This window comes from Symsagittifera roscoffensis, chromosome 6 (assembly GCF_963678635.1).
Source record: "Symsagittifera roscoffensis chromosome 6, txSymRosc1.1, whole genome shotgun sequence".
NCBI classification, from domain to species: Eukaryota; Metazoa; Xenacoelomorpha; order Acoela; family Convolutidae; genus Symsagittifera; species Symsagittifera roscoffensis.
Window position 1 is genome coordinate 6,530,911 of NC_087067.1, and position 26,951 is coordinate 6,557,861.

A 26,951-nucleotide genomic window follows, 5' to 3' on the forward strand; every position below is an offset into this window, starting at 1 on the left:
ATGGGGTACGTACATGTAAATATACTTACACAAAGCTCGTCTAGGGAATTATAAGTGTTTTTTTTAACTATGCGCCATCTGGAATTACTAGATTTTTTACATGGGGAGCGTCGCACCTAGTGCGCGAGGGTCAAATTAGTCTGTGACGACTTTTGCTTTGAAGGCACTTACGCCCGAAATGATCGCTCAAGCTTTCAAAGTAACATGGGAGTTACGTGGTGAGATATTGAGCATCCTGCGGGTACATATCCTATTTTGAAGCACATCGTGATTGTACGAGCCGAAATTCGCACTCTATAATTTTCGATAGAACCCTTTCGATCATCACTGCTACGAGATCAGCTCAAAAAATTCTTTTCTTTAGCGCCAGGTGACTACTGGCTAAGTCGTTTAGCAGAGCCTGATTTTTGAAGCTTGGCTGGTAGTTCTTGTAATTTTTCGTAGTTCTCATTTTATGGAGCTTGGGTGATTAATTAGTAGAAGTTGAATATAGCGGAGGTGGCAATGACTGATTGCTCCGGGAATGTTCTACGTATAATTATGAAACATGAGCTCGGGTCTCTAAATTGACTTTGTTGTCTGCCACTCAAGTAGCTCCTGGTCCATTGGTAGCTTAAATCAGGCAGGAAAGAAGCATTCTGCTTGTCTCTCAGGGGGTGGTGATTTAAACAGTCAAAGGCGTCTCAAAGGCTGCAAGTAGTTCTAATTGGGCCTTTTTCTACCTCCACTCTAGAGGTGGCGTTATCATGAAAAGACACAGTTAGTACACAGTTGGTGTTATGTATGGAGTGCGTAGAGCCACCATGTTAGTCTTCAGAGTTAAAAACAAATAGCCTCAACACAACAGACTCTCTTAAAAATGGAAAGGGACTTGGAATTGTCTCTAAAATTTAATTGTCTTTTACTAAGTTTGAATTGTCTTCAGAGAGCTCTCACAATCTGTGACCATTAAATTTCACCAATCAGAGATCTTCATAGGCAAATACGAAGTACTTTATGACTGAAGAGCCGTGTGGTAGAGTTTCATAGGTCATGAGGACAAATTTGCGGGCAGTATAATTTTCGTTTTCACAGAGTTCAATAGAAACATTTACTTGTTCAGTAGCGTTTCAATTTCTCGGATTGTTTGTGATGGAACATTCAATATCCGAGCCGACACTTTCTTATATTGATTTATATGTCCCCGAACGAAAGTAGAGAACTAAGAGATGAGAAAACGGGAATAACTGATACTAGCTGGCAAGTATGAATATTCACACAGAGGCGAAGCAGAGCTTGCGATACAACAATGAATGCCTATCGGTACTCGCAGATGAGCCAACTAATCGAAAAAAAAGTATTCGCAGAAAAAATCCGAAACCTTGGAATGGAACTGAATTACTAGCATCTTTAGAAATTTAACAAAACGAGGCGAAGCAAAGCTTCGCACAACTTGCGTTACAACACATGCACAAGACAAACTAATCAATTAAATTTTTTTGTCATGATTTCGTCCTGGGAAAGAACCTTTCAATTAAATATGCCAGGAAGTAGTACAACTAAATGTTTAATAAGCATCGAAACAAACTTACACGACGCAATAACAAAGCCGACAATTCTTGAGCAGACACGATGGACCGCAGTACCCACTCAAAACTTTTTCATACAGTTCATACAATTCCGAGATATTGTCAGTCGAAATCTCTTAAGCAGAAAAAAGCGAGAGAAAAAATTTGAAAAATAAAAACAAACTGATATACATCAATCGGTGCTGATAAGCTGCAATGGCGAAGACACTAATTGCAGTCATCATCCAAACAAAGTTGTTTACGGGAAAAATGTGTAGCACCCTATTGCAATTCCCTTGCTTATTGCAAGGATAGCACACTTCCGAGACAACAAAAGCATTGAGTAACAAGAGAGCGAATAGAAAAGTAGAAGAACTTTTTTTGAAGAATTAAATTTACTTAAAAATTACTTGAAAAACTAGAACTGCGAAATTTTCATGCTTGTATTAGATGACGTTCAAAAACAGCCTCGAAAAACTGGGAATTGTTTAGCAAGCGGAACCTAAGGCTGCAAATTTTAAGTCGACCCATGCTGAGCCGAAAACAAAGCTGTTTTCATTAAAAAATTTGAGCTATAAAGTTTAAACGACCCATCCATTACGAAACACATCAAAAAATAAGAAAACGTTTTGCAATCAAAAGCAAGCAAAATTAATTAAACCAATGAGCTGAAACCATTTCACAAAACACAGAGGCGAAGCGAAGCTTCGCACCACTTGCGATACAACAAACATAAAAAACGAAGTCGAAAAAATAAAAAAAAGTTAAAAACTGGGTCTACCAAATTTATAATTTTCGCATTTCTCGATGGAAGTTCATTCTAGGCAAGTATGACAGACATTCAAATAAAAAATAGCAACGGAACAAAATCTCAGAAGAGGAAACAAAGCCGACAATCTGCGAGCCAGCAAATGAGGTGAAAAAAAAAGATTTCAAAAAAAATCTCTTAAGTTTAATGTCCCACCTTTAACTGCAAAACAAAACCCTTGCGGTTACAACTACAATGAATTGTTTATAGCACAAAAAACATTGGTGATGGGCAACTGAGCCGACTATTTTCGAGCAGACACCATTTGAACCGCGAAAAAATGAGTTATAAAAACAAAACTATAATCTTTCAAACACACCCCTGAAACTACAATGAAAAAGACTTGCACTTCCAACTGCAATGAAATTGCTTACAGCAGAAGCAAAATCTGTGATTTTTTATTTAGTTGCCTAAACTTTAGCAAAGAAACGAAATTCAATTCAATTTTAACCGAAAAATGTTTCAATTGTATACATACTGAAAAAAAACAAGGTCCAGCCGAGACTCGAACCACAGACCTCAGGGTTTAACGGCGACAGTGTTACACCTAGGCCAAAAAGGAAGGAACCTTGAAAAAGTGAAGTGACAAAAATTAGTGAATAAAGAAGTGGAGAATTTGTAAACACTACAAGTGTAATTAAATCTTAGACCCATGCTTTAAGCTTTCGAACTTCCTAGCTTGCTCTCACTCAAATCGAGAAAACAAAGTTTTTAGCATGTTCAAATTTTTCGCAATGGATCAAATCCAGTAAAAAAAACATAGCCAACGGAAATTTGAAAAGTGTCAATGAACAAGGAAACTGAAAAACAAATGAAGTTTCCATTATTATTAAAAATTTTCTTATTTAAATACTTTCAAATTTTGGAGAAAAAATGGCACCTCAATGCTTTTTAAAATTCCAGAATCTAAATTGGTTGACACTTTTATGATAACTCTAATCTTCTTTGAACACAGTTTCATTTTTTGCAGGGAAATATAAATCTTAAAACCTAATCGTGAAATAAACTTCAAAAAAATCAAATCAAATTTTAGCGTGAACAACTTTCATGATTTTTTTTTCAGTAACAAGCAAAAAAAATCAGTATGATTTTTATAATTGTCTTCACTACGTTCATTGACACTTAATAAACGAGAAATCATTGTTCAATTATCTATCAAAGACAACAAATACTGACTGACTACTATTTGAAAGAATAGAAGCAACATTCAATGCTGACTAATAAATTTCACAGAGATAAGGGAAGGGATTTGAAGAGCGGTGATTCACAATTGTTAAAATTAATACAGATGGTTCTGCTGCATCTCTGTCTGTCTCGACTGCTGATAATTCATGTTCTGACCACCCATGCTTGGGTGTGTTCCTTGTTGGCTGAAATACATGGAAGCTGCTGCTCCTGTAGAGTCCATCATTTCTGACTGGCCTTGGGAGGATATACTAATGTTAACAGGAGATGTTGAGCCGTCCCTGCTGTTGTTGTTTACATTCACTTGGTGCTGCTGGTAGTTCGCCGCAGCAGCTGTCATTTGTTGTTGAGAAGGGTGAAATTGAGGTAGCGACTGTTGATATTGCTGCATGAACATTTGCCCTGAGTTTCTGAGCCCCCCTGTTCCCGAGTTGGGGGGTCCCCCGAGGACTTGCGACTGTTGAGGGGGGTTGAAATTGGGGCTGGCTCTCACTGTTGCGGTAGCATTTGTCTCTAGTGAGGCGGCATGTGAAAACAGTTGGCTGCATTGAACAAGATGCTGGCGGATTTTTTCACTCAGCACATTTTGTCCCACAAAACGGGCTTTAAATACCTGAACAGAGCAAAATTAAGTCGCAAACATAATCATCTTTGTCAAAATAAAAACAAAACGTTACATTATACAAAACATCTTGATATAAATTAACGATACCTTTGTTAATTAAATGAAAATCTTCGCCCTTTGAGAACAATATGCAAAGTATGCAAAAATACTAATAACCCCAACCGCAGTTGTGTTTTATTAGAGTACTCACATGCAGTTCTTCAAGACACCTGTGGCCGACTGTTCTGAGACAAGGTAGCCTCAGCAGGAGCCGGTTGCCTCTGGAAGGATCGTCCGGATGACGGGCAGTGACATAGTCCTCTAGAGCCAGGAACACCTTGCAGAGCAACATTTATTTCTCAGCATTACATTCCATTTTTAAACCCCAGTCCCAATCAAAGCAGGGCCCACATGGGCGAGGGAGGGCCCACATGGGCGAGGGAAGTTCGATTCGAACATACGTCGGATTCGAACATCGAACAAATTAATGTTGAGAGGTGTGTGCCTAGCAATGATAAACCAACGAAAACCAGATCCAAAAAAGACAGGCAACTGAAAAAAAAACGTTCACATTGCAATGCTCTTTCTCGGGGAGTGGATAAAAGATATCCAGTTAGGCTCTTTTCCACTTCCCAATATTTCGAATTTTCAATTTTCTCAATTGTTTCTCGCCTCATTTATGCTAAATGCGTGATGACACAAGGTAAAGTAAGAAGAAAAAATCTGTTCACGATAGTTTCTTTGTTCACCGCACCAATTTTCATTGAACTACGAAAACAATAAATAGTTTTCAAAATTTAAAAACCAAATATGGAAGTGGGTACAGAGGCAAAGAAGCTGCATTTCGCAAACACGAGCAAAAAACGCCGGAAGTAGCTTTGAAATACAAAACAAGCAAAAAAACTAGAGAAATTGACATCGGATAACCTTTGAAAACTACGGACGAAGATTCCACATTTACCCGGAATTTCGAAGTCGTAAAATCGAGGCAAACAAAAAACAGTAATCAAAACTTGCGAAAATTTAAACCATCACAAACTCTAACAAGTCGTTTTTTTATTGGGGTTGAGACAAAAAAACTAATCGAACGCGTAGAGTTACTACATTAGGCAGAATTGACAACAATTTAAAAAAAACACCCGCTTCCTCATTTTTTGCAGCACAACTTTACTTTTTTCTTAAAAAACATTTTGCCAAGGAAGCGCTAAAAGCTTTCAAACCAAGTTTGCTGACGTGAAATTAGGATTCTCGAAATTAGGATTCTCGAAAAAACACCGTAAGACCTAATCGCTTGCTTTATTTGCCCGAATTTAGACTTAAAATTTCAAACCACGACTACAAAAATTTTAATAGAATACATCACGCGACCCATTCCGATTGCTATTTGTTGTAACTGATTGAAATGGAAAACAAATTAGGCCTGCTCACTCAATTAAATCGCTTGAAGTTAGACAAAAAAATTATTACCGTTTTTTTTTCAACAGTAAAAAAAACATTTTTTGAAACTTTTCAAAAGTCGTTTGAATCAAAAGCGATTAAACATGATACATTACTGGTTCTATTTCGATGAAAAATTCATGCGCATAGCTTTACAAACAAAAACATAGGCAACATATTTTTGGAAAAGAGTAAATGAACGCAAAGAATCAGAAAAAAACTTACTTTTAGAAAAATCTCTTTCGAATTTTAAAAAAGAAGATGCCAGTTAAGCTCTTTGAATTTCTACAACAGTTCATGATTGGTCTTTTTCTGATTGAATTAACCCAATTTGAGAAAATTAGATTGATAGGTAATTTTTCTTTATTCGGCTGAGAAATCTGGAAAGATAAACTCTCGCAACTAGAAGACAGTTCATGATTGGTCTTTTTCTGATTGAATTAACCCAATTTGAGAAAACTAGATTGATAGGTAATTTTTCTTTATTCGGCTGAGAAATCTGGAAAGATAAACTCTCGCAACTGATATCGTCTTCTAGTACTTTCGCAACTAGAAGACGATATCAATTTTCGTGACCTTTACACTTTCGCTGTTCGATCCTGGAGTTTGCCTTTATTTTAGAAAAGAATTGAACTGAGAATAATTAGAAATCAAAATAGAGCCGCGTAAAATCAAATTAGAGCGTGAAAAAAATAATGAACTTTTCAAGGAAATAAAAAACTGAAAACAAATCATCAGCACCCATATAACAGTCTGAACTACGTTTATTAACTCTCAAACAGCCAACATACTGTTGTAAAAGAGTCAATGAATGCACCAAACAGAAAAAAAACTTGCTTATTCTTTGGAATTCAAGAACAATTTGCGATTGACTCTTTTTTGATAAAGCATTTCAGAAAACGGGGTTAAAAGGTAACTTTTTTTCCGATGGGAACTGAAATCCATTTTCGAAATACAGTCGATCGCATTTTCGAGACTTTTACACTTTCGCTGTTCGGTCCTGGAGTTTGCCTTTATTGAAAAAACGAATTGAAATGAACTTTAAAAGAAATAAAACAGAACAGCGTAAAATTAAATTTAGGCGTGAAAACATAGCCAACTGACAGTTGGAAAAAAATAGAACGCAAGGAAACTGAAAAAAAACCGACCTGTTTTTTCAAAAAAATCTTGAATTTTTGAATTTCGAGTAAAAAGTTGGATGGCCTTAAGCCTCTATGAATTTGTAGAACAATTTACGATGGACACTTTTTAAATATAAAGTAACCCAATTTGAGAAAACTGGATCAATAGGTAAAACTTTTATTCCGCTAGGAAATCTGATAATTAATTTCCATTTACGAAATTAGAATTCGATCACGTTTTTCGTCACCTTCACTATTTTGCTGCTCGATAATGGAGTTTGCCTTCCTTTTAAAAATAGAAATGCACTGAACTTAAATTAAAATCACAAGTCAAACTGCGAAAAATCAAAATTGAGCTCGAACAAATTTAAAAAAAAAATCAGCAAGACCTTCATAAGAGTACTCACTACGCTCATTACTCTTAAAAATTGTGAGAAATTTTCCTGAAGAAATAACGAACAAAAAATCACCAAGGCTTATATGAGAAAATTCACTACGTTCATGACTCAGAAAAAAACTAAAACACAACCGAAGACCAAATCCATCCCAATTTTCTTAACAACAAGGATAGCCGGATGCTGTGCAAGTGACAGAGAATATTTCAACCACGTTAACCTGAAGCGTGGCTGAGAAAATGTGAAATGAATGTACGGAAAATTGAGACGACTAGAATTGAGACGATCAGGTACACAAGACCAGCAACTGAAAATAAGGAAAAAACTAGCAGTGCCAGATGTCTCAATTAGATGATAATTTGCAGCCATTTGGCAACTATAGCTGAAATAACTTTAAAATGCATTTTAAACTGGATAGGAGGTTTATTCTTTAACTCACTTCTCCTCGTAAACTACTTTGAAAAGCGAACAACTCAAACCCATTCTTCTCGATACTGACAACTTTTTTCAATTTTCTAGCTCGGAATCCGAATCTCGTCTAATAGCGCTTTATCACGATACAGACTTGACCCCCGAAGTGCTTTCCTGGAATTATTTGTAATTGGTCAGAAGAAAGATCAAACCTACGCTTTAGTTCTATCATTATATCTGGCGAAAAATGTTGGGTTTTTGACGAGAAAGAGGGATTCACCTGGTCTCTCCGCCTCTCGATCTCCAACTTCAGATCCTCGGCCAGGTTCTCACTCTCGGGATTGAACAAGATGACCGCTTTCAAGCAGCCAACTTCGGCCTTGTCTGCAATAATCGAGTCCAGCTGAGACTTAAGTTCCAATGTCAATCTTAAACAGACAAACGGCGTTACCATCGTCATCATTATCATATTTAGCATCAGCGCCAACAATTCAGTATTATCAAGCCTTAATTTATTCAAAAGGTGTATAAAACTTCACAGCCAAAATATCAATTTTCAGTCAGTTCGTATAGATCAGACAATCAGGGCAATTATTACTCGGTAAATGAAAAATTAGCTTTGAAATTACGAAGGCAAATTTGAACTAATACAATCAAATCAACTTTGATTCAAAAGTTTCAACAAACATTAGCGAAAAACATAAAGCCGCATAAGTGTCGATGAACTCAAAGAAAACTAAAAAAAACTATGATTTGAACCTTCAAAAAACGAAGTCAAACCGTAAAAATATAAATTAGAGCGTTTAAAACTTCAAGAGTTTCTTTCAAAAAAAATAATTATCTTACTTTCTTCCATCAAATCAACAAAAAATGAGCTCAAATTTCTGATGGATCTTCTCCTGAACTTACCTTCGGATCCTGGCAGCATCTGACACGTGTGATGCTATAGCTCCAATATTTCCTTTTTTGTTGAAGATTAAACTCATGATGAAAAGCTGAGAGAAAGCTGAAACAATCAGTGGGTCGAATGGAGAGTTGTCAGCGTAGTAAGTTTTTTAAATAAAGCCATTTATTTTGCTTTTAGAGCTACATGTTCATGGATTTGAGAGACATGTTATGGATTTAAAAATGGCCAAGGATTTGGTTTAAAAAATTTAGCGCGGTGTAATACAAATTAAGTGGCTCCATAAATTTCAATAACAAAAAGTAGAAATAAGCCTCGAATTAGTTAAAAATCGGCTACGTCTGGGATCCGATCTGGGACCTACTGCAACCTAGAAAATTGGAGTCTCACGCACTAACAATTGAAAAAAATTCAAAATCAGAATTGGTAAATTTCAAAATAATGGCCTGTCACTTACAGTAAAAACGGTTTCAATCAAGAAAAAACCCATGCTTTCGAAATTAAGTGGATAAAAAAATAGTGCATGCCAGATAATATTTATGAGATTAAAAATACGAAAAATGAACCGACAAAAACTAGGACGAACACCACGAATACGAAAAGAAATCAGATTTTTACAAGAATTTTTTTATTCTCAGCTAATTACCACTTGAATGATGATAGTTCTATTTGAATTTTCAAGAAAAAGAGCATGCCAGAAATGAAACTGCCACTCCTAATAAATTGACTGTTACGTGAACAAAGTTCATTACAGGGGGAAAAAGTCTAGTACCCGATTGGAATACCCTTGCTGATCGCAAGAGTAACACAGAGGCGAAGCTGCGCTTCGATAACACTAGCGAGCACACAACAAAAAGCAGCTCTAGAGTTCTAAAAAGTGTAATAAGAAAAAGTAAAAATAAGCTTCGAATCAGTAAAAATTCGGCGAAGTCTCGGACTCGAACCTACGACCTAGAAACTATTGAGTCTTACGCTCTTACCACTCAGGCATGGATGCTTAGTCCAATACAAACACCAGCCAAAAACAAAGCCGAGAACAGTTGCTATGAAATTTCCAATGCTACAGATCATAATTATAGCAAAAAGACACGCAAGTGAAGAACACTTTTATTTGCGAGTTAGGTTAGAAAAAAAAAGTTTCGTACTAAAACACTAGCTGCTCGCTAGCGTAATTACTCTTATATCTACGAAAACCATAGCTGCTGGAATTTTTGCATAGGATAGTACTGACCTGAGACCAAGAGGGGTGTTTTGACGTCATCCGGGAGGTCGACAAAACTTGGTATTTTCATTGCCCACTCTACTGTGTCTCGGAGTGAGTCATCAATAAAAACACTGAAAGTGAGCAGATTGCTGTCTACATTGTTTCCCATTGAGTCTGGCAGCTGTTTTGAATCTTCTGTGAGTTCCTTCTCGGCCGCGATCAGTCTGTCAATGAGAAGCCGGAACCTCTGCTTATTTGTCTCTTCCTCCGGTTGGACGAAATTACTCCCATGTGACTTTCTTCTTTCCTCTTGCACGGCTAAAATTACATTTACAACCTTCTCTGTAACTGTATCACACCATCATTTTGAAATTTGTCATTAAAGTTCCGAGTCGTCAAAAGGACAAAAACTTGAATCGGAACAGTATATATTTCGGATCCTTTTAGCTATTTCCCCTTTTTTGCAAGGCGGGGAGAAATTCTTTTCTAGGTACAAAATTAACATGGCTTAACCATATAATTATTTCTTTGTAGGGCTGGCATATCGTAACCAGGCACGCTAAAGGGACCCTATATTTAAGTATATTAATAATTTTATGAAACTCATTGATTGAAGAGCCAACCAAAAATTGAGATATCGACAAAAATATCCGACAGACGGTAGAAAAAAATAAATCATTATTTTCTTTTAGAGCAAACTTCAGTTTTTGAGTTCAAATAAAAAATATATCGCCTTAACGCTCTTTCCATTTCAAAACTTTTATGATTGAGTTCTTGAACCATCATAAAAATTCGGAGCTTAGCAACACTAAATATAAACGCAAGCATAGCATTGCAAATTAGCTTATAGAGAACGAGACGGAAAAAAATTGTAAACAACTACCACTAACACATCTATAAAACTTTTCTCTCGACTGATGTTCAACTTCAGGAACGCAGTCGAGAAATGCAATCATCAGCTTTAAATTAGCATTAATTATCGCTCAGCCAGCATCCACTAAGCCGAAAAAACTTCGGTAGACTACCGTTCAGAAGAAAATAAAAAACATGCCATCGGAGAGTTTGAAGCGTCAACGAAAGCAGTTAACAGAAAAAACTTAGTTTTTTGAAAAAATCTCAACTTGCGAATTCCAAAGAAAAAAATAGAAGCTCGCTAAATTTCTAGAACAATTTGAGATTGACTTTTTATTTGATAAACGCAACCCACAAAAAATTTTCCACTGGGAAACAGAATTTAATCCACTTTCGAAACAAGAGGTCGATCACGTTTTTCGTGACCTTTACACTTTTGCTTTTCGATAGTGGAGTTTGCCTTCCCTGTAACAAAATACCTATAAAAAAGATTATCTTAATGATTATCTTAAATGATGATCTTAAAAATAATTTATTACTTATAATTTATCATATTCCATAACTAACTTTGATATTATTTTCAGTAAAAATTGAGTGTCCGCAGTCAGGCCGCTTTTAGATAGCACATAATATAGTTGACCACAAATCGTTTTGCCAGTATCAGTGATCAGTGAACAAAGTAAAAGCCAAAGCGGTACGGTAGCATTTGTTCTAAGTCGGAACAAATTGTTCAATATGCTCAATCATACAATTTATTTAGTCATGCACAGAGGCGGGAGCTATACACCACTTGCGATACAACTGTGATGTTCCAATGCTAGGGGTGTTAGTTTGTAATAAAACAGAAGAGTAATAAATTTTAATTTAACTCTTGGTGAAACTTTGGTTTTGTTTAGAGATCATGTTCATCTTTTCATATCTCTCTTCAGATTGCAAACGTCCAAATGACTGTTGCGTTCGGCCAGCATGAATGGCCTTGAATAATACTAACAATACATAACAGAATATTAATACCACTTATTGGCCAAGGTTACTGTGGCAACAGTACTACACCGTACCACATTCCCCTGAGGACAACAAAATTTTATATAATACCTTATAAAATTTTATAATCAATATATATGAGTTTGTATCTCAGTTTACTAAGTTGTTTAATGTTTGATTCAGTTTCCTTTGTTATTTTTCTTTACTTCCGCTTTGTTTCTCGCAGCGCTCCACGACCCAGAATCGTCCAATGATGTAGCCCCAAATTTCCGTTTGAATAGGTGTCTCTCTAATAGGTTGAACGTGTTGTTTTCCGGCGTTGTTTCTTTGTTGTTGAGTTTTAAGTTCGCTAATCTCGTTCTGTAGGCCTCTAGTGCTGCCAAATTTATCTCCGTGACATCGTCCTCACAACTAATAAGTTTGACCGAATGGGATACTGGGCTACCATATCTCTTTGGCCCCTGGTTCTTCGTTTGTCTATTACTCCTTCTAACTGTCGTTTCCTCCTCTTCTTTATCCGACTCGTCAGAAAACCCTGGTGGGGGAAAAATATCGGCTGGTCCTGCTTGTTGAGTTAGTAATTTTTCCGCTATTGCAAACGTCCAAATGACTGTTGCGTTCGGCCAGCATGAATGGCCTTGAATAATACTAACAATACATAACAGAATATTAATACAACTTATTGGCCAAGGTTACTGTGGCAACAGTACTACACCGTACCACAACAACAAACATAAAAAAAACTCAAGTCGACAAAAAAATTAATGTTGAAAAAATCTAGGTGAACCAAAATTTTCTTATGTCTAGATAAAAATCAATTAGCGGCCCAGCTAAAGCTTGAGGGGTTTGTTTGATATTGAATCAATTTGCTATACTGAGGCGGCACAAAAATGTGATTTCAAAAATTTGACAGTGTGACCTCAATTGTTTCTTCAAAATAATTTAGTAGAAGAAAAATTCGAGATAATCAATTTCCCAAAAAGATAACACTTATCTAACAAAAAATTAGGAGCCGCTCTTCTCAAGGAAGCATTATCGCAACAGGTTCTTTCAATTTAACGTTTCATCTCCGGCTTGAATTTCTAATTTGTAAATTAAAAAAGTTTCTAAAAAAACGGTCAAAAGGATTTCCAAAATCCCTGATTTTTTCTTACTAAGAGAAAGTTTTAGCCTTTCAAGCAGAAACGATTCCCAAAACCAAGTTTCTCGATTAAATACAACCTGAGAAACGGCACGACAGTTTTCAAGTGAAGTCGAAAAAGTTTGCAAAAAAATGTCAAAGTTTCGAAACTTCGACTTGCTTGAGGGCCATAACTTGTTTTCTTAGACAAACTGGGCCTAGCCAGATATAAAGGTAGGCTTCCAACAACCTGTTGTTTCGATTAAACCTATTATAACAAAATTGGCACGATAGTTAGCGAAAGAAGTCCAAAAAACGGTCAACTAATCAAATATTTGATACTTCCGATGTTATAAAAAATAGGGCGTATTCGCTTATCCAGAAGGGATTCACTCAACCTGCAATTTCGATTGAACACAAAATCTCATATTTGGAAGGTTAGTTCTCGAGAATTGTCTAAAACTTTTTTTTTTAAAAACGGTAAAAAAGACCTTTTCCGTTGGCCGCAAGTTGTGGTGTCAGAAAAATTTGGGAGTAGTCGCAGTATAAGCAAATGAGCTTTCCAAAACCCGATCTTTGAATTGAACTTAAAATTTCTGAATTGAACCCAAAGGAAATACAAAGTCAGAGTCAGTAAAATAACAAATTGTAAGAGTAAACACAGAGGCGAAGCTGAGCTCCGCACCACTTGCGATATGAATATGAAAATCAAACGGAAAAAAAATTCAGAAAAGTTGTTTATATCAATAAAAATTGCTGCAAAAGCCCAAAATATCCGGAAAAAAATTGGCTGCACCATAAAAAAAACTTAACAGAATGCTTTGGGAATGCTATAAAAAGCCAAATTTTCAAAAAAAAAAATAGTCCTTTCTGCGAAACTAAGCAGACAAAAATAAGCAGACAGACCATCCAAATTGGCCAAAACTTTCTACTTGCAAGAAAAACAAGTCTAAACTTGAATCAAACTCCCGGGCTTTGTCGGCTCAAGCATGGGGGTTACAGCAACTTTGTATAAAGCTGAAGCATCGAGCTTCGGGAACTAGGCCGACAAAAAACAGACGGACGATAATCCGAAAGAGCAAAAAAACTCTAATTTGCAAAAAACGCCCCGCCGGATTCAAACCGCAAATCTTTGCCGTCTCAAGCAGTTGTTTTACCTCTATGCCAGGTGCGCCGGATGGTTGATTGGATTTAAATTTATATTTAACAGGCGGTAACAAAACCGAAAAAATCTAAGCAGAAACCCTTCAAACCGAAAAGAAAATCAGAAAAATTCTTCATTATAAAAAAATGCCAAGTCCCTTTTCACCTCACAGCTCTCACGCGCACAAAATCTTTTTCGGGCGTAATGACGCAGTAAAGTTGATATTAATTTTATTAAGCCGATAAAAAGACGAAAAAATTGAAAAAGGGAAATTGTAACAAATCGAGCTGGTAAAATTACCACCAATGTAAAAGCGAATTCCGATTCAGCCCGATTTTCAAAATGCTTAAAATAAATGCAGTTAAAATTGTTTACAGCTAAAATAAACTGTTCTTAGATGTGGTAACTAAGTCGACAACACATAAACAGACAAATGAAAGGCCGATTTTTTTTTGAAACGGAACAATTACCGTTTGAAAAAAAAAACTGGTCCTGGTCAGATTCGAACCATGGACATTTGCCGTCCCAGGCGAATTCGTTACACCCGGCTAAATGCGCAAGAGACCACAAAAGTTGAATTCATTATGTGCCATGGTACCACCAGTTTAATGACTCCTGTGGACATAAATGTTTACTGGAAAAATAAGTCAAGTACCCGATTGCAATTCCCTTGCTATCGCTAGGGTAAAAACACTAAAAGCAACTTTAAAGAAATATGCGCGCTGCAAAAAAAATGATTTCAAGATGTGCCAACTAAGTCGACAACAGATAGGCAGACAAATAATTGGCCGAAAATTTTATTTACCCGAATATTTCCCCTTACCTACAGGGGCATATTCGTTACCTACAGGCTAAGCTGGCCGGCAACGCATAGAAGTTTGATTTCGTTATGAACCAAGATACACGAGATTCAAATGATTCTGTTAAACAAGTTGTTAACTACAACAAAAATCTATATTCCAGTTTGATATTGCTTGCTAATGGCAAGCATAACAATATGATTGTTGACTTTAACCTGTTAGACAAAAAAAATTATGGGATCAGAAAAGCTTATTGAATTTTTTCTCCGGTGCTGAGCTTCTCTACGATTTAAATGTAACCTCATATACAAGGATGCACTATCAATTAAACGCATTGCAAGCTATGGTAGTGCAATTATAGCCAACTAGACAGGTTGTGGCGGACTTTAAGCAAGCAAATAAAGATCTCAACCTTCTATATTTACACCTTTTCCTGGCTTTCTGGGAGTTTTAGATGATAACCAATTTGTTGCACGTCGCTTCTTCTAACTTGAACGAAGTTACTTGAAACGATTTGCATTCTTATAAGCTTGTGTATGAAAGATCCAAATACAATCTGGACTAACAGAAGCAAGCTATGAATCCAAACTCACTTAGTTCTACTTTTCAAAAAAGGAACATATGAAGAGGCACACCGAAGTATTTTAAACATGTCTCTTATTATTAGATTGTTTCCTGGCGCAGACAAGTTTAGGATAATTAAAAGCACCCGACTTGTTATATCAAGATCTCAATTTTAATGTCAATTTCAGGAGAATACTGAACATAATCCTGTTCAAGAAAACCATTTCTTATTAACATCTTTGTTCTTGAGTCTATATGATATATTTATACATTATAACCACAACCACCACACTTAGATACCAGACGAGAGAAAATCATAGAAAAAAAAGAGAATAGGAACCTTCTTTTTTCATTCCGTGAGCGAGGCACTTTTTGAAGCGACAAGCTTGACATCTATTTCTGAGGTTCTTGTCAATCGGACAGTTCCCATTATCCCTGCACTTGTACGTCAATCCATTTCTTACAGTTCGCTTGAAGAAGCCCTTGCACCCCTCACATGAGAACACCCCGTAGTGCTTGCCTGAAGACTTGTCGTTGCAGATCTCACAGGGCGGGATCGAGGTCTTGTTCATTGCAGCGGCGGCCGCTTGCGCTGCATTCTAAAAACCGCACTCAAAAATTACAAACCCGCGAAAAAAATGGCTCAAAGTGTTGCACAGTCTCTAGGGAATGTTTAAAAGCGAGCCCAGCGAAAATCTCGTGACCTTTGATTCCAAATATCCGTCCTTTGAACATCAGAGAATAGAGAACAGAATAACGAAATAGAATTGCTAAAGTTTATTCACATGAAACGGATATTATGTATTTAAAAGACGATTCGTTATTTTTTAACATGCAAAAGTTGCGAGCTATCTTAATGCATCAAACTTAGCTGCATCAAAAACTTGCGTGAATTCCCCTACAAAATAAATTCAATCACTTATATTTTGCAACTTTTAAATAGTTTTTAAATAAACGAATGAAACTCAACAAACAGCAATAAAGAATAGTTGAAATACTTTGTGTCTGAATAGTTGAAACTTAAGTGTCTTTCCTTTCAATGTTAGGAAAATTGCTGTCGCGGGTAAAAACCGAGGAGCAGCTAATTCATTCGCAAATAAATCTACAAATGAACTCAGCAAATAATTGCCAGATTATTCAACTTGAAACAAGTGATTGCGTTCACAATCGGCAATAGAAGGGTTTACGCGCACGTGAGGATGGGTTCTATCGCGCTTCGGTTTTGTATACTGATTCCTCCAATCGCTAATCTCCTTGAGGAACATTTTTATTTGAATTTGAACAATTGAAATTGGACATCGGAGTGTCTTTTTACTGTATCCGTACAAAATTAAAATTTCAACATCTTGAGCTGAAGCTTTTTTGCTTCAATCTGATTGGCTACAATCAGCCAATCAAACTTGATCACCATTACAAAATATTTTGTTCAATTGTAAGTTGGCTTATAAATTAGCCGATTTAGCCAAAAAATATATACATTGTTTGGTAAACTGTTCAAATTTATTTCAAATAAGCTGCAGAGTTTTGTCCAGAGTAGAACAAAACATAGAAAATATCTCCAGGTCAGAAAATGACCACCACGTCTGCTCAAAATTCGGCCTTGTTAAATATCGGCTCAACAATAAAGTGATTGCATTTGTATAAACCAAACCGGACATCAAGCCAACGGGACTTCAAGCCCATTCGTAAAGAAAAGGACCTCAAGCCGAATATTTTCTCAAAAGCCCTAAACTATGAGTCATTTGAAGACTGATGTTTAGGAAAGTTAGAACTTATAACATCGTTGAATGAGTTTTTCATATTAATATATTATGTATTTCAAAATCCGGCAGACGTAAATTACGAATGCCATTTTTAAGTGCTGCATTGTCATGAATGACATTTATTATGGACCTGCCTGAATTTTAGAAAAAAAAAACATTTTACAGACGAGAAAATAAATATTTGAGGTGCTTGTAAAGTTTAAATTTCGGCCTGTAGTCCCGTCGGCTCGTCCTAGACCCAACAAAACCAATCACTCCGACAGTGCTTTGTTCTCTGCATTTCTATATTGAGCCAAAAATTGTGTAAATGCGATATATTGAGTTGGAAAACTTCTGAAATCAATTTATTTGAAATTGTAAATTGTACTGTTGTTTGAAAAAATCACTTTTTTCGGGTTCTTAGATGAATTGAAAATGCAACAACTGTGTGTTAACTTATTACTAATCGAATGTCAAGCCACATGCAATCAAAAAAACCGCAAGGTTATTTGCAACTTAGGTTTAAAAAAAAAGGAGCCTTACTTTTACACTACGCTCGCTAAAGCACCCGAGTATAAACATAGATTATTCCAAACTCGATTCATCCATTTTCTGTGAGTTTTACTGACAAAAATTAACAATAGAAGCGAGAACCAATGACGTCAAGTACTGTTACAACACTCAACTTCTCGATTATTTTCTAACAATAGTCTTGATGGTGTCCGGCAAATAAGGTGCCAGCTGTTAAGACGACAGCCGTTTTTAATGCGACTTTAAGATGGCGCTATATGGAATTCATCAATATTTCTCAGAAATACAAATCTCTAATATTCGAACCGTTTTAACGTCTAATTGTCGTCTCAATGTCCTGTCGTCTTATTTACCAAGAACCACTCTTGATATATTTTCAAAGATGATGCACGAAATCCCTCATACGCGAAGGATTGAATGCGCGAAAATAAAAACCAGCCAATCAGATTTCAGTAATCTAAAAGTTGGACAGAAAAAAAGAACGTCAACATTTCCAGGGACCTAATATTGATGTTGGCCGAATATAAAAAGGACAGAAGTATGCAAAATATTCAAATTGTTACTGACCGCCGCCGAATTGGAACAAATTTTATATTTCAAGGGTTTCGTTATGAAAGAAGCAAAATATTGCTTCATTTAATTCATTTTAATTGAATGGCAATTGATTCTTTTAACAAATTGACTTTCGGCTAATTTTGTTTTCGGTCCTTCCCCCACGAGTTTTTCGCCCATTCGGTCCTTCGCGCATGAGAATAGCCCAGCCCCCGATAAGTGCCGCTGTTCACCTTTCAATTCGTAAACACCAACGCATTTAACGTCATTTGACAATAAAAAGTCATGATCATTAATTATAGCTCGGAAATTGAGCCACAATAAACTCGTTTTTGCATTCAATTATCCAGAGTTTACAAATGCAGTATATATAAGACAATGATAAATAATTATAAAAAACAACGAACGCAGGAATTTGTTAAATAAAATCCGAACTTCTAAAAAATTCTCAATGTCTTCAGTTCGTTTCAACTTACATTTCTCCAACAGCTGTCATAGACCCATGAAGCAACGAAGCTTCCGTCACTGTTCTGACAACACATTTTTAAATGATTTCAAAAATCAAAACAGTTAGGTTAGTTGTTTAAGAGCCAATTTTCAGCTCTTCTGGGAAGAATAAATTGAGAGCGAGTTTTATTGTTAAAGAGAAGAACTAGAATCCCTCCTGTAAAATAAATTTGAGAAACAAGCTTTAAAGAAAAGCAAAGTTAAGACAAGATTAGCCGATATCCGTGCAAGCGGCACAAAAACTTCCAAACACAGCAAATTTGTGTCAATGTTAGTTGCTTGGTGTAATGCGAGCATCAAAACTAAAGCTTATTACACTAGTAAATTAGTTTAAAAAAGCTCAAAAAGTCAATTAGTATAATAAGTTAACATGAAAGAGTACAAAAATGCAACAACAAAATTTTCTTAAATGGTCTATATTTGCAGATTTTATAGGAACTTTTTATTGACAAGAAAGCGCTAAATGAAGCACCGCAAGCTTGCATTGCTGCGACACAAAAAAATTATGGCAAGCTAGCCGGCAGAAAAAGGAGACGAAGTCCAATTCTTTTTTAATGCCGACAAAAAACAAGATCTACCTTAATCTACACTTTCATATGTTCGTCGGAAAAAAGTTCTAAGGAAAAACGTCAACTTAGTCTATTGGATTTTGAAATACCAACTAAACAGAATTTAACGTATGTCTAGAAAACAGCTTAAAACTTGCGCTGACACCCATTGAATACAAAATTTAAATTTCATACAAATTTTAAAAGCTTATAAAGTTTTAACCTACCTCAAAAGTATTGGAAACTTTTTCCACTCATCAAAATCCGCTCTTTGAGACCACTCAGCAGACAATAACAGCCAAAAAAAAGAGAAAAACTGAAGAAATATTATATCAGATTTGGTAAACTTAGCACCCACATGAACACAGAGGCGAAGCGAAGCTTCGCATCTTTTACAATGCAAGACTAACATTAAAAAAACAGCACATCTAGAGAACAGTTTAATCTAGGCAACCTTGCATAGCAAAGTATCTGAATTTTGAACACAGAGGTGAAGCCGAGCTACGAATCACTTGCGATACAATACAAAACAGCCACTAAATCGGAAAAAAAAATCAGAAATGCCAAAATCTATCAAAAAGAATTTAAAACAAGGCTAGCCGTTAACTGTGCAAGAAGCACAAAATATTCTGACCTTCTTAAAAAAATACAATAAAATTATTTTTCCAATCAGTGTCGTTTTTTCGGCTTGGTGTGATAACGGAATCTGAGCGAAACACTAGAGCTTAGGCATTTTCGTCAGTCATTGTAAAATATGCAAATTGGAAAACCATTTTTGAAGACAAATAACAAGAAAAACAAACTAAAAGAAAAACTAACTTCATTTGAAAAAAAAACTTAATTTTCAAGGCTTAAATTAAGCATAAATAAGCTTATGTAAGCCTGCTCACGCGCTCGAAATAAGACGAAAAATCAAAAATTTCAAATTATTTTTTCTCAACAGGGAAAACTTTTATAAGATATAGCACTCAAGCCAGTCTGATCAATTCTGGTGGAACCTGATTTTGCGTGAAAAAGTAAAAAACTAAAACATATCCGAATACAAAGTTCCTCCCCATTTTGAATGGTCGGACCAAAAAGAATTTAAAAACTCTCACCAAGACAAAAGACGATAAAAACAGAATCCGAAGAAAACTTACCAAGCTGTAAAAAAACCGAAAATAACTGGGAGAAAACCGTTCAAGCCGAAAAAAAATCAAAAACAATAGACTTCACTTCAAAACTAAAACGTTTATTTCCCCTCCCCCCCCCCATTTCTCTCAATACACACAGGCACATAAAAACTTTTTTTTGCTCATTAAACGACAAAAAATGAGGCCAATAAGCCGATATGAATTAAGCCGAAACTTAACAACCCGAGAAAAAAAACGAAATTTAAAAAGACCTTAAAATTTTTTAAAAAGTTGCTGAAGCCCCATCCATTTCAATACACACACACGCACACTTTTCTTTTCGCTGATTAAACGACAAAATATGAGGCCAATAAGTCGATATAATATAGGCCAAAACTTATTACACCGAGGAGAAAAGAGAAAAAATCAAACTTAAAAAAAAGACTCAAAAATATGTAGTTGTTAAAGTCTCACCCCTTCATTAAACACACGTACACAATTTGTTTTTAGTATACTCAAGGACGCAATATGAGCAAGAAAGAAAAGGAAAACAAAAATTTTGAAATTAGAAAAAACAAGCCGGTGAAATTAGAACCAACCTAAAAAGCAAATTTCGACACACTAGCGAAGAGACTATTAAAAAGCCTCAATATAAATTGAAATAAGAAAAGTAGAAATGTGGCTCGAATTAGTAAAACTTTGCTACGTATGGGCTTCGAAACTGCGACCTCGAGAGTTGGAGTCTCACGCACTGCCCTTTCGGCCACGAACGTTTAACAACTGGCAAACACTAGTCACAAATGGAGCAGCTATAGATGCTAACTAACTGCCAATGCTATGCAGCAAAAATGGTACCAAATACAAATGGTCACACTTTTCAAATTATAGTTTGGAATATAAAAACTGAAGACTTCCACACTAATTTTGCATGTAATAAACTGGAAAACATTAAGCAAAATTATTTACAAATTCCGCATTTCAAAAAATTGCCAGATATACTCAGTTAAAAAATTTCTGAAATCGACTTTTTAATATTGTTATCTTGTTTGGAACAAATAGCGTTTTTCGGTTCATTTGATGAATTTAACATGTATGAGTTTCCAACAGAGAAACGACTGCTGCAGTTCAGAGTTCAACGTGCTGAAAATGGAGATCTTGAAATTGGAGATCATCCTGTGGACAAAGTTGTTTCCGGGAAAAAGTCTAGTACCTGATTGCAATAGCCTTGCTTATAGCAAGGGTACTAAGTAACGAAACAAAACTAACTTAGCGGAAACAAAGCCGAGAATCTTTGAAGAGAAATCAGCTGAGCCAAAAAAAATCAAGCCCCATTGAATTACAATGAAGAACACTTACAACTATAATTGAAATGGCTGACACCAAAAGAAAAATCCGTGATCTGGCAACTAAGACGACACAACTTGAGAAGGCAAACGAAAGTACGATAATTCAGTTTTTACCGAAAAAAAATTCCATATATACTGACAAACATTATGTCCGCCATGATTCGAACCCCAGACATTAGGGTATAAAGGGGACCACGTTACTTCTAGACCAAGTCGGCACGAGCCTGGAAGTTGTTAATGTTCAATGATAAAGCAAGTAAGATTTGTAAGAAAAATTGTTAACAGGAAAAATTCGTGTTACCAATTTTAAAACACTTGCACTCGAAAGTGTCAAAACGATTTTCGAAAACAACGGTGATTATGTTTGTTGCCATATGAACGTACAGATTTGAGGAAATGTTTTGGTTTGACTGTATACAGCGTTTAACCAATGAGAATTATCCTGGTCGTCCAATTTTTTCGATCACGAATAACAAAAACTTTTTTTCTGAATTCAATGAGGTAAAAAGGGCAATTTTAACTCCAACTAGCGTAAAACGCACCTCCGGTCTTTCGAAGTTTTAACAACTCATAAAAAAAACAGCTGATATTGGAAATAAAGCATCCTCTAACTAAGTTCGTTGAAAAATTTTAAAACGAATTAAGAAAAGTCTAATCTAGGAAACTAATAGCAGCTGAGATGTCGCATTTGGACGCAAGATTGTTAACTCGTGAGAGTACTCTCACAGTACCTAATAACAGTGTTGGAAATTTCAAATTTTGAGAAACTTCAAACTTAAGTTTTGTAAAAATGTTTTTTAATAAAACCATTCAAAACGACATATCTCGGAAACTACCCAAACTTGAGCAGTCATATCTGGAGGCAAAACTTGCAACCCCTGAGAGTACGCTGACAGCCCCTAACTACAGGGTTAGATATTTCAAATTTTGAAAAAAAGCTAACTTATGTTTTCTGAAAACTTTTTGAAAAATCCATTAAAAAGTCATATCTCGGAAACTATCAAGATTTGAGCGTCAAATTTAGAAGCAGGATTCGCAAACCCGACTGCCCAACTTAAGGGTAGAAAAAATCAAATTAAAAAAAAAAAGAAGTTTTCTGAAAGACTTCTGAAAATCACAAAAAACGTCATATCTCGAAAACTACAACGATCTGAGCATTCATATTTGGTATTTGGAGTAAAGATTCGCAACCACCTAGAGTACACTGCCAGCCCCAATTACAGGGCTAGGAATTTCAAATTTTAAAGAAAAAAATTAATACAAGTTTTCTGAAAATTTTGTGAAGAAATGACAACAAACGTCATGTCGAAACATACAAAGGTTTGTGCGGTCATATTTGGAGGAAAAATCTGCAACTCCTATGAAAACCCTTGCAGAGCCTCACTATAGAGATGGGAACTTCAAACTTTGCCAAATTTCTATATCTAAGTTCTTTGAACAATTTAGAAAAAAAGACAACAAAAATCACATCTCTCAAACTAAGAGCATTTGAGCAATCGCTTTCGAACGCATGATCTGCAATTTGGAAGATCTGAGATCCTGAGAGTACCCTCACAGTACCCAACTACAAGGATGGGGATTTCCATGCTTTTCAACTTTTTGAAATCTAGTTTTCTGAAAAAATTTTAAACAAATCATAAAACACGTCATAACTCAAAAACACCAAGGGTTTGAGCTGTCATATTTTGAAGCAAAATTCGCAATAATTGAGAGCTCTCTGACAGCACTCAAATACATGTTTGGGATTTTCAAGTGTTAAAAAACATTTTTGTAATTTGAGTTTTCTGAAAATTTGTGAAAAAAATCACAAAAATTGTTGTATCTCGTACACTAAAAGGATTTGATTATTCGTAATTGAAGGCCAAAGTCGCAACCCCTGGACACCCTGAAATCGTCCCATTATTGGGTTGCTAATTTCAAGTTAGGTTAAAAAAATCAACTGAAATCAAACTTGAAAACCAAAAAAAAATCTTAAAAAAGGCAATATACGATTTCGCTTAAACGTGAAATAATTGTTTCGTTAAACATGCAAAAATAACACGTTGAAAAAGCTTAAACATGGCGAGATAGTGAAGCCTGCATTTAAATATATAATAGATTTGACTTTAGATCTCATGCAACTCAATTGGAGCTACACATGTCAAATTGCATTGTTCAGCTAGCAAAAAATTCTCAATACAGAGGCGAAGCTGAGCTTCGCACCAATTGTTATACAATACAATATAATATAAAAAGCCGATATAATATAAGCCGAAAACTATCAAGCCGAAAAAAAAGGAAAACAAAACAGCCGAAAAAAAACTGTCATAAAAAACTTTGAACAACGATTTCTTTTAAGATTTTAAGCATTTTGTGCGATCCAGAGGTGAACATAAAAATATGTTTCCATTGAAAGGACTCGAAATTTGTTCACTACGCAGATTTTAAAAAAATAGGCCGAAAACACTTGCGGAGAATAGTTTTAAAGCAAAAATGTATTACAAAGTTAAAAAAAATTGCAAAGGAACAGCAGAGGTGAATCAGAACACTAAAGCAGCTATAATGTTAATTAACTCTACAATTCTACAATGTGGCAATTAAGCCAACAAAACATAAGCAGACAATAAGCCGACAGTTCTTTTTAAACTGATTATTTCCCGTTTTAAAAAAAGGTCCTGTCAGATTTGATCCCATGACCTTTGCCGTCCCAGGCGCATTCGTTACCTCCAGACCAAGTATGCCGCAGACACAGGAACTTGAATTCATTATGAACTGAACCTTAATTTACCATTTCTAATTTTGACCATTCTGTGAACAAAGTTGTGTAAGGGAAAAAATCCAGTGCATTATTTCAAAACCCCGCTGTATTGATCACTTTAGTGCCTGATGTAAGATTTTGACAAGTCCGGGAAAAGGTGCTCATGAAGACTATTTTAATCAATTTTGTTCTGTCAAAATGCTGCGGTAACGTTAAAAAATGCTATGCTGACACAGAGGCTAATCTGCACGACGTAAACACAACCTAAAAACGTCAAATAGCTTTTCAAGGATCAATAAAGAAAAAAGGTACGAAAATCATGATATTAGATAACTTGATTGATAATAATATTACAATCTTATCTATAAAATTATTCTTGTCAACCCTCTTTCGAAGGCACCTTGATAACTAAAAACTGCCAGTTTTAAAAAAATGCAAAAGAAAAGAAGTCAATTATTTTCACCACATATTCATTTGTTTTTATCGCATATTCAATTAGAAGAATTAACCGAATCTGATTGTTCGGGCCCCAAATAAATTATTCGTTTTACACAGCAGCTTTCAAAAAAAATCACTATGTTCCAAATTCTCCTAAATCACTATGAAGACCCCAGTTTGACCAAATTTTCTGCGCAGCAGGCAAAATTTTGAAAAAACCAGGCACAGGCCAAAAAAGGCGTTTTTATGCACTTTATGGAAAATTTTGACCAAAAATTGTGTTTTTTCGGCCAAAGGCGCCTTTAGACAAATTTTAGGCTCATTCAGCCAAAATGGATATCTCAAAATAGTACAAAGATGGAAGGCATTATTTCGAAGACAAAAAAGCGAAAAAATAATGTTCATAGACAAAACTATGTCAAGAGCCACATCCATCAGCAATAAATCAGCAAAAAAATCAATTACCGGGCGGCAAATAAGCCGAAATTAACGAAGTAAACACCACTTGAGCCGAAACCGAAACGTTGTCATAAGTATGATACAAAAAAGCATAACACACTATTACATTTCAAACGACGTAAAATGAGGTAATTAAGTCAAAATACCATAAACCCAACAGATTAACATTTTAAAAAAAAAACATCCTAATTAAATGTAAATTACAAAGAAAGTTTCAACAATAACTGAAATTTGTGGATGCTTTGAAAAACATAGACTCAATCCTTCGTAAAGAAAGCCGATCAAAAATCGGCAGGAAAAGTCCGATAATTCAAATCTTCCCAAAAAATTCTATTCCGACAGAAGAAAAAAAGGTCCGGCTGGGACTCGAAAAATAGACCCAAATAGTCTATAGCGAAGCAGACTTTTTTGTGATTTTTTCCCTAGACCCACTTAATGCTTTATGCCCCGAAGGAATAAAAAAAATTATCCTTGGACAAAGTGAAAAGAAACTACAAGATATTCAGGTATCATAATAAAACAAGATCAATTTCTCACATAATTGTATGGAAAGTCGTACCAATTTAAATTACTTTGAAGAAAGCTCTCAGAGGTTCAAGTAAGGTATCATAATAGAATCCTTTCAGCAAACCCAAAATGGTCGGATGTTTTTTTTCTATTTTCACCCCGCAGATTTCAAACTGAACTTATTTGAATCTAATTCGTCCGGAAATTTCTAATATGTTTTCTCACTATTCTTGTATGTTGTTAACTAGTTCTTCTTCCTTTTTTATTGCATATTTTGCCAATATTTTTTTAAAATTTAATTGCATCAAACTAATTCCGTGGTCGGAACATTCTGTGTTACTTGCACACGTGCTATCATTGCTTTTAGTTACTAGGTACGTGCAACTATACTGCAGAAAAAGATGAATTGAAGACAAAAATAAATGAAAGCTAAAATTATTGTGCTGGTCTTTTTTGTACCGATCATATCACTTGAGTGAAGAGACGCAGACGGAACTAAGTAATAACTAGTGCTTTTTCCGTCAAATTTTAGAATCCTCAAAGAAAATTCACAATGATCAAGAGTGAAATCATATTCAAGTTATCTTCGCCATCATTCGGCTTCCAAAGAAAAAATCAAAAAGGATTAAAAAAAGGTCTGAAATTTTCCATTTTTCCGGCTTAGTCACGCATTATTTTATCTGTTTTATCGTCACATCAAACTAATTCAAGCCCTTCACATGAAAAAAAGAACAAGACATTTATAAATTCAATCATTGTGGTCGCAACAGTCTGCGCTACTTGCACAGTAACCGGCTATCGTTGTTGTACTTTAAGAATCCGAAATAGGTAACTTACCACGGAATTACTGTCGATGTTGAGCATATTCATGTTGATTCCGGGGGAGAAGAGAGGCATGGCCCCTCCCAGAGACTGGTGGCCCATGATTTCCCGGTTGGGGGGAGTATGGGCATTGCTCCCCTCGGAAGCGTGGTCAGCGATAAGATTTGAGTAGTTCATGGAAAAAGCATTTGTAATGGTTCCATTTGATGAACTGCTTTCCACGGGGGAAGACATCTGCTTCAACTCATTTTCACCTGGACTTGGAGTGCTAATCTGTGATTGGCTATTCGAATCCATTGTTTCAACCTCATTGGTCGAATAGATAACCGAATGATATCAATTTAATTTCTCATTAGATATGGTTTCAAACTAGGTGAGACAAATTGCTAATGCAATTCTTAATTGAAATTAGTAGTCAACGCGTTCTTGCAGTCCAGCTCCTTAAGAAATCTTCTTCAATATTAAAGCAACAATGCTGTTAAATTTTTAATTCATCTCAGACGATGAAAAAAACATAAAACATTGTACTCCAGCTGTAACTGAAAAATACAAGCTGATAATATATTTATA

General features: G+C 35.5%; 1 protein-coding gene across 1 annotated transcript; it reads right to left on the minus strand.

Moving 5' to 3' along the window:
- Positions 1 to 3,370: 3,370 nt before the first annotated feature.
- On the minus strand, positions 3,371 to 26,940 carry LOC134847577 (retinoic acid receptor RXR-alpha-B-like). Its single transcript, XM_063864673.1, has 7 exons — positions 26,397 to 26,940; positions 15,421 to 15,679; positions 9,644 to 9,934; positions 8,418 to 8,514; positions 7,789 to 7,936; positions 4,356 to 4,481; positions 3,371 to 4,153 (listed from the first exon to the last, which is right to left on the minus strand). Exons 1-7 carry the CDS (start codon positions 26,676 to 26,678, stop codon positions 3,635 to 3,637), a joined length of 1,722 nt encoding a protein of 573 aa, XP_063720743.1. The 5' UTR covers positions 26,679 to 26,940; the 3' UTR covers positions 3,371 to 3,634.
- Positions 26,941 to 26,951: the final 11 nt, after the last annotated feature.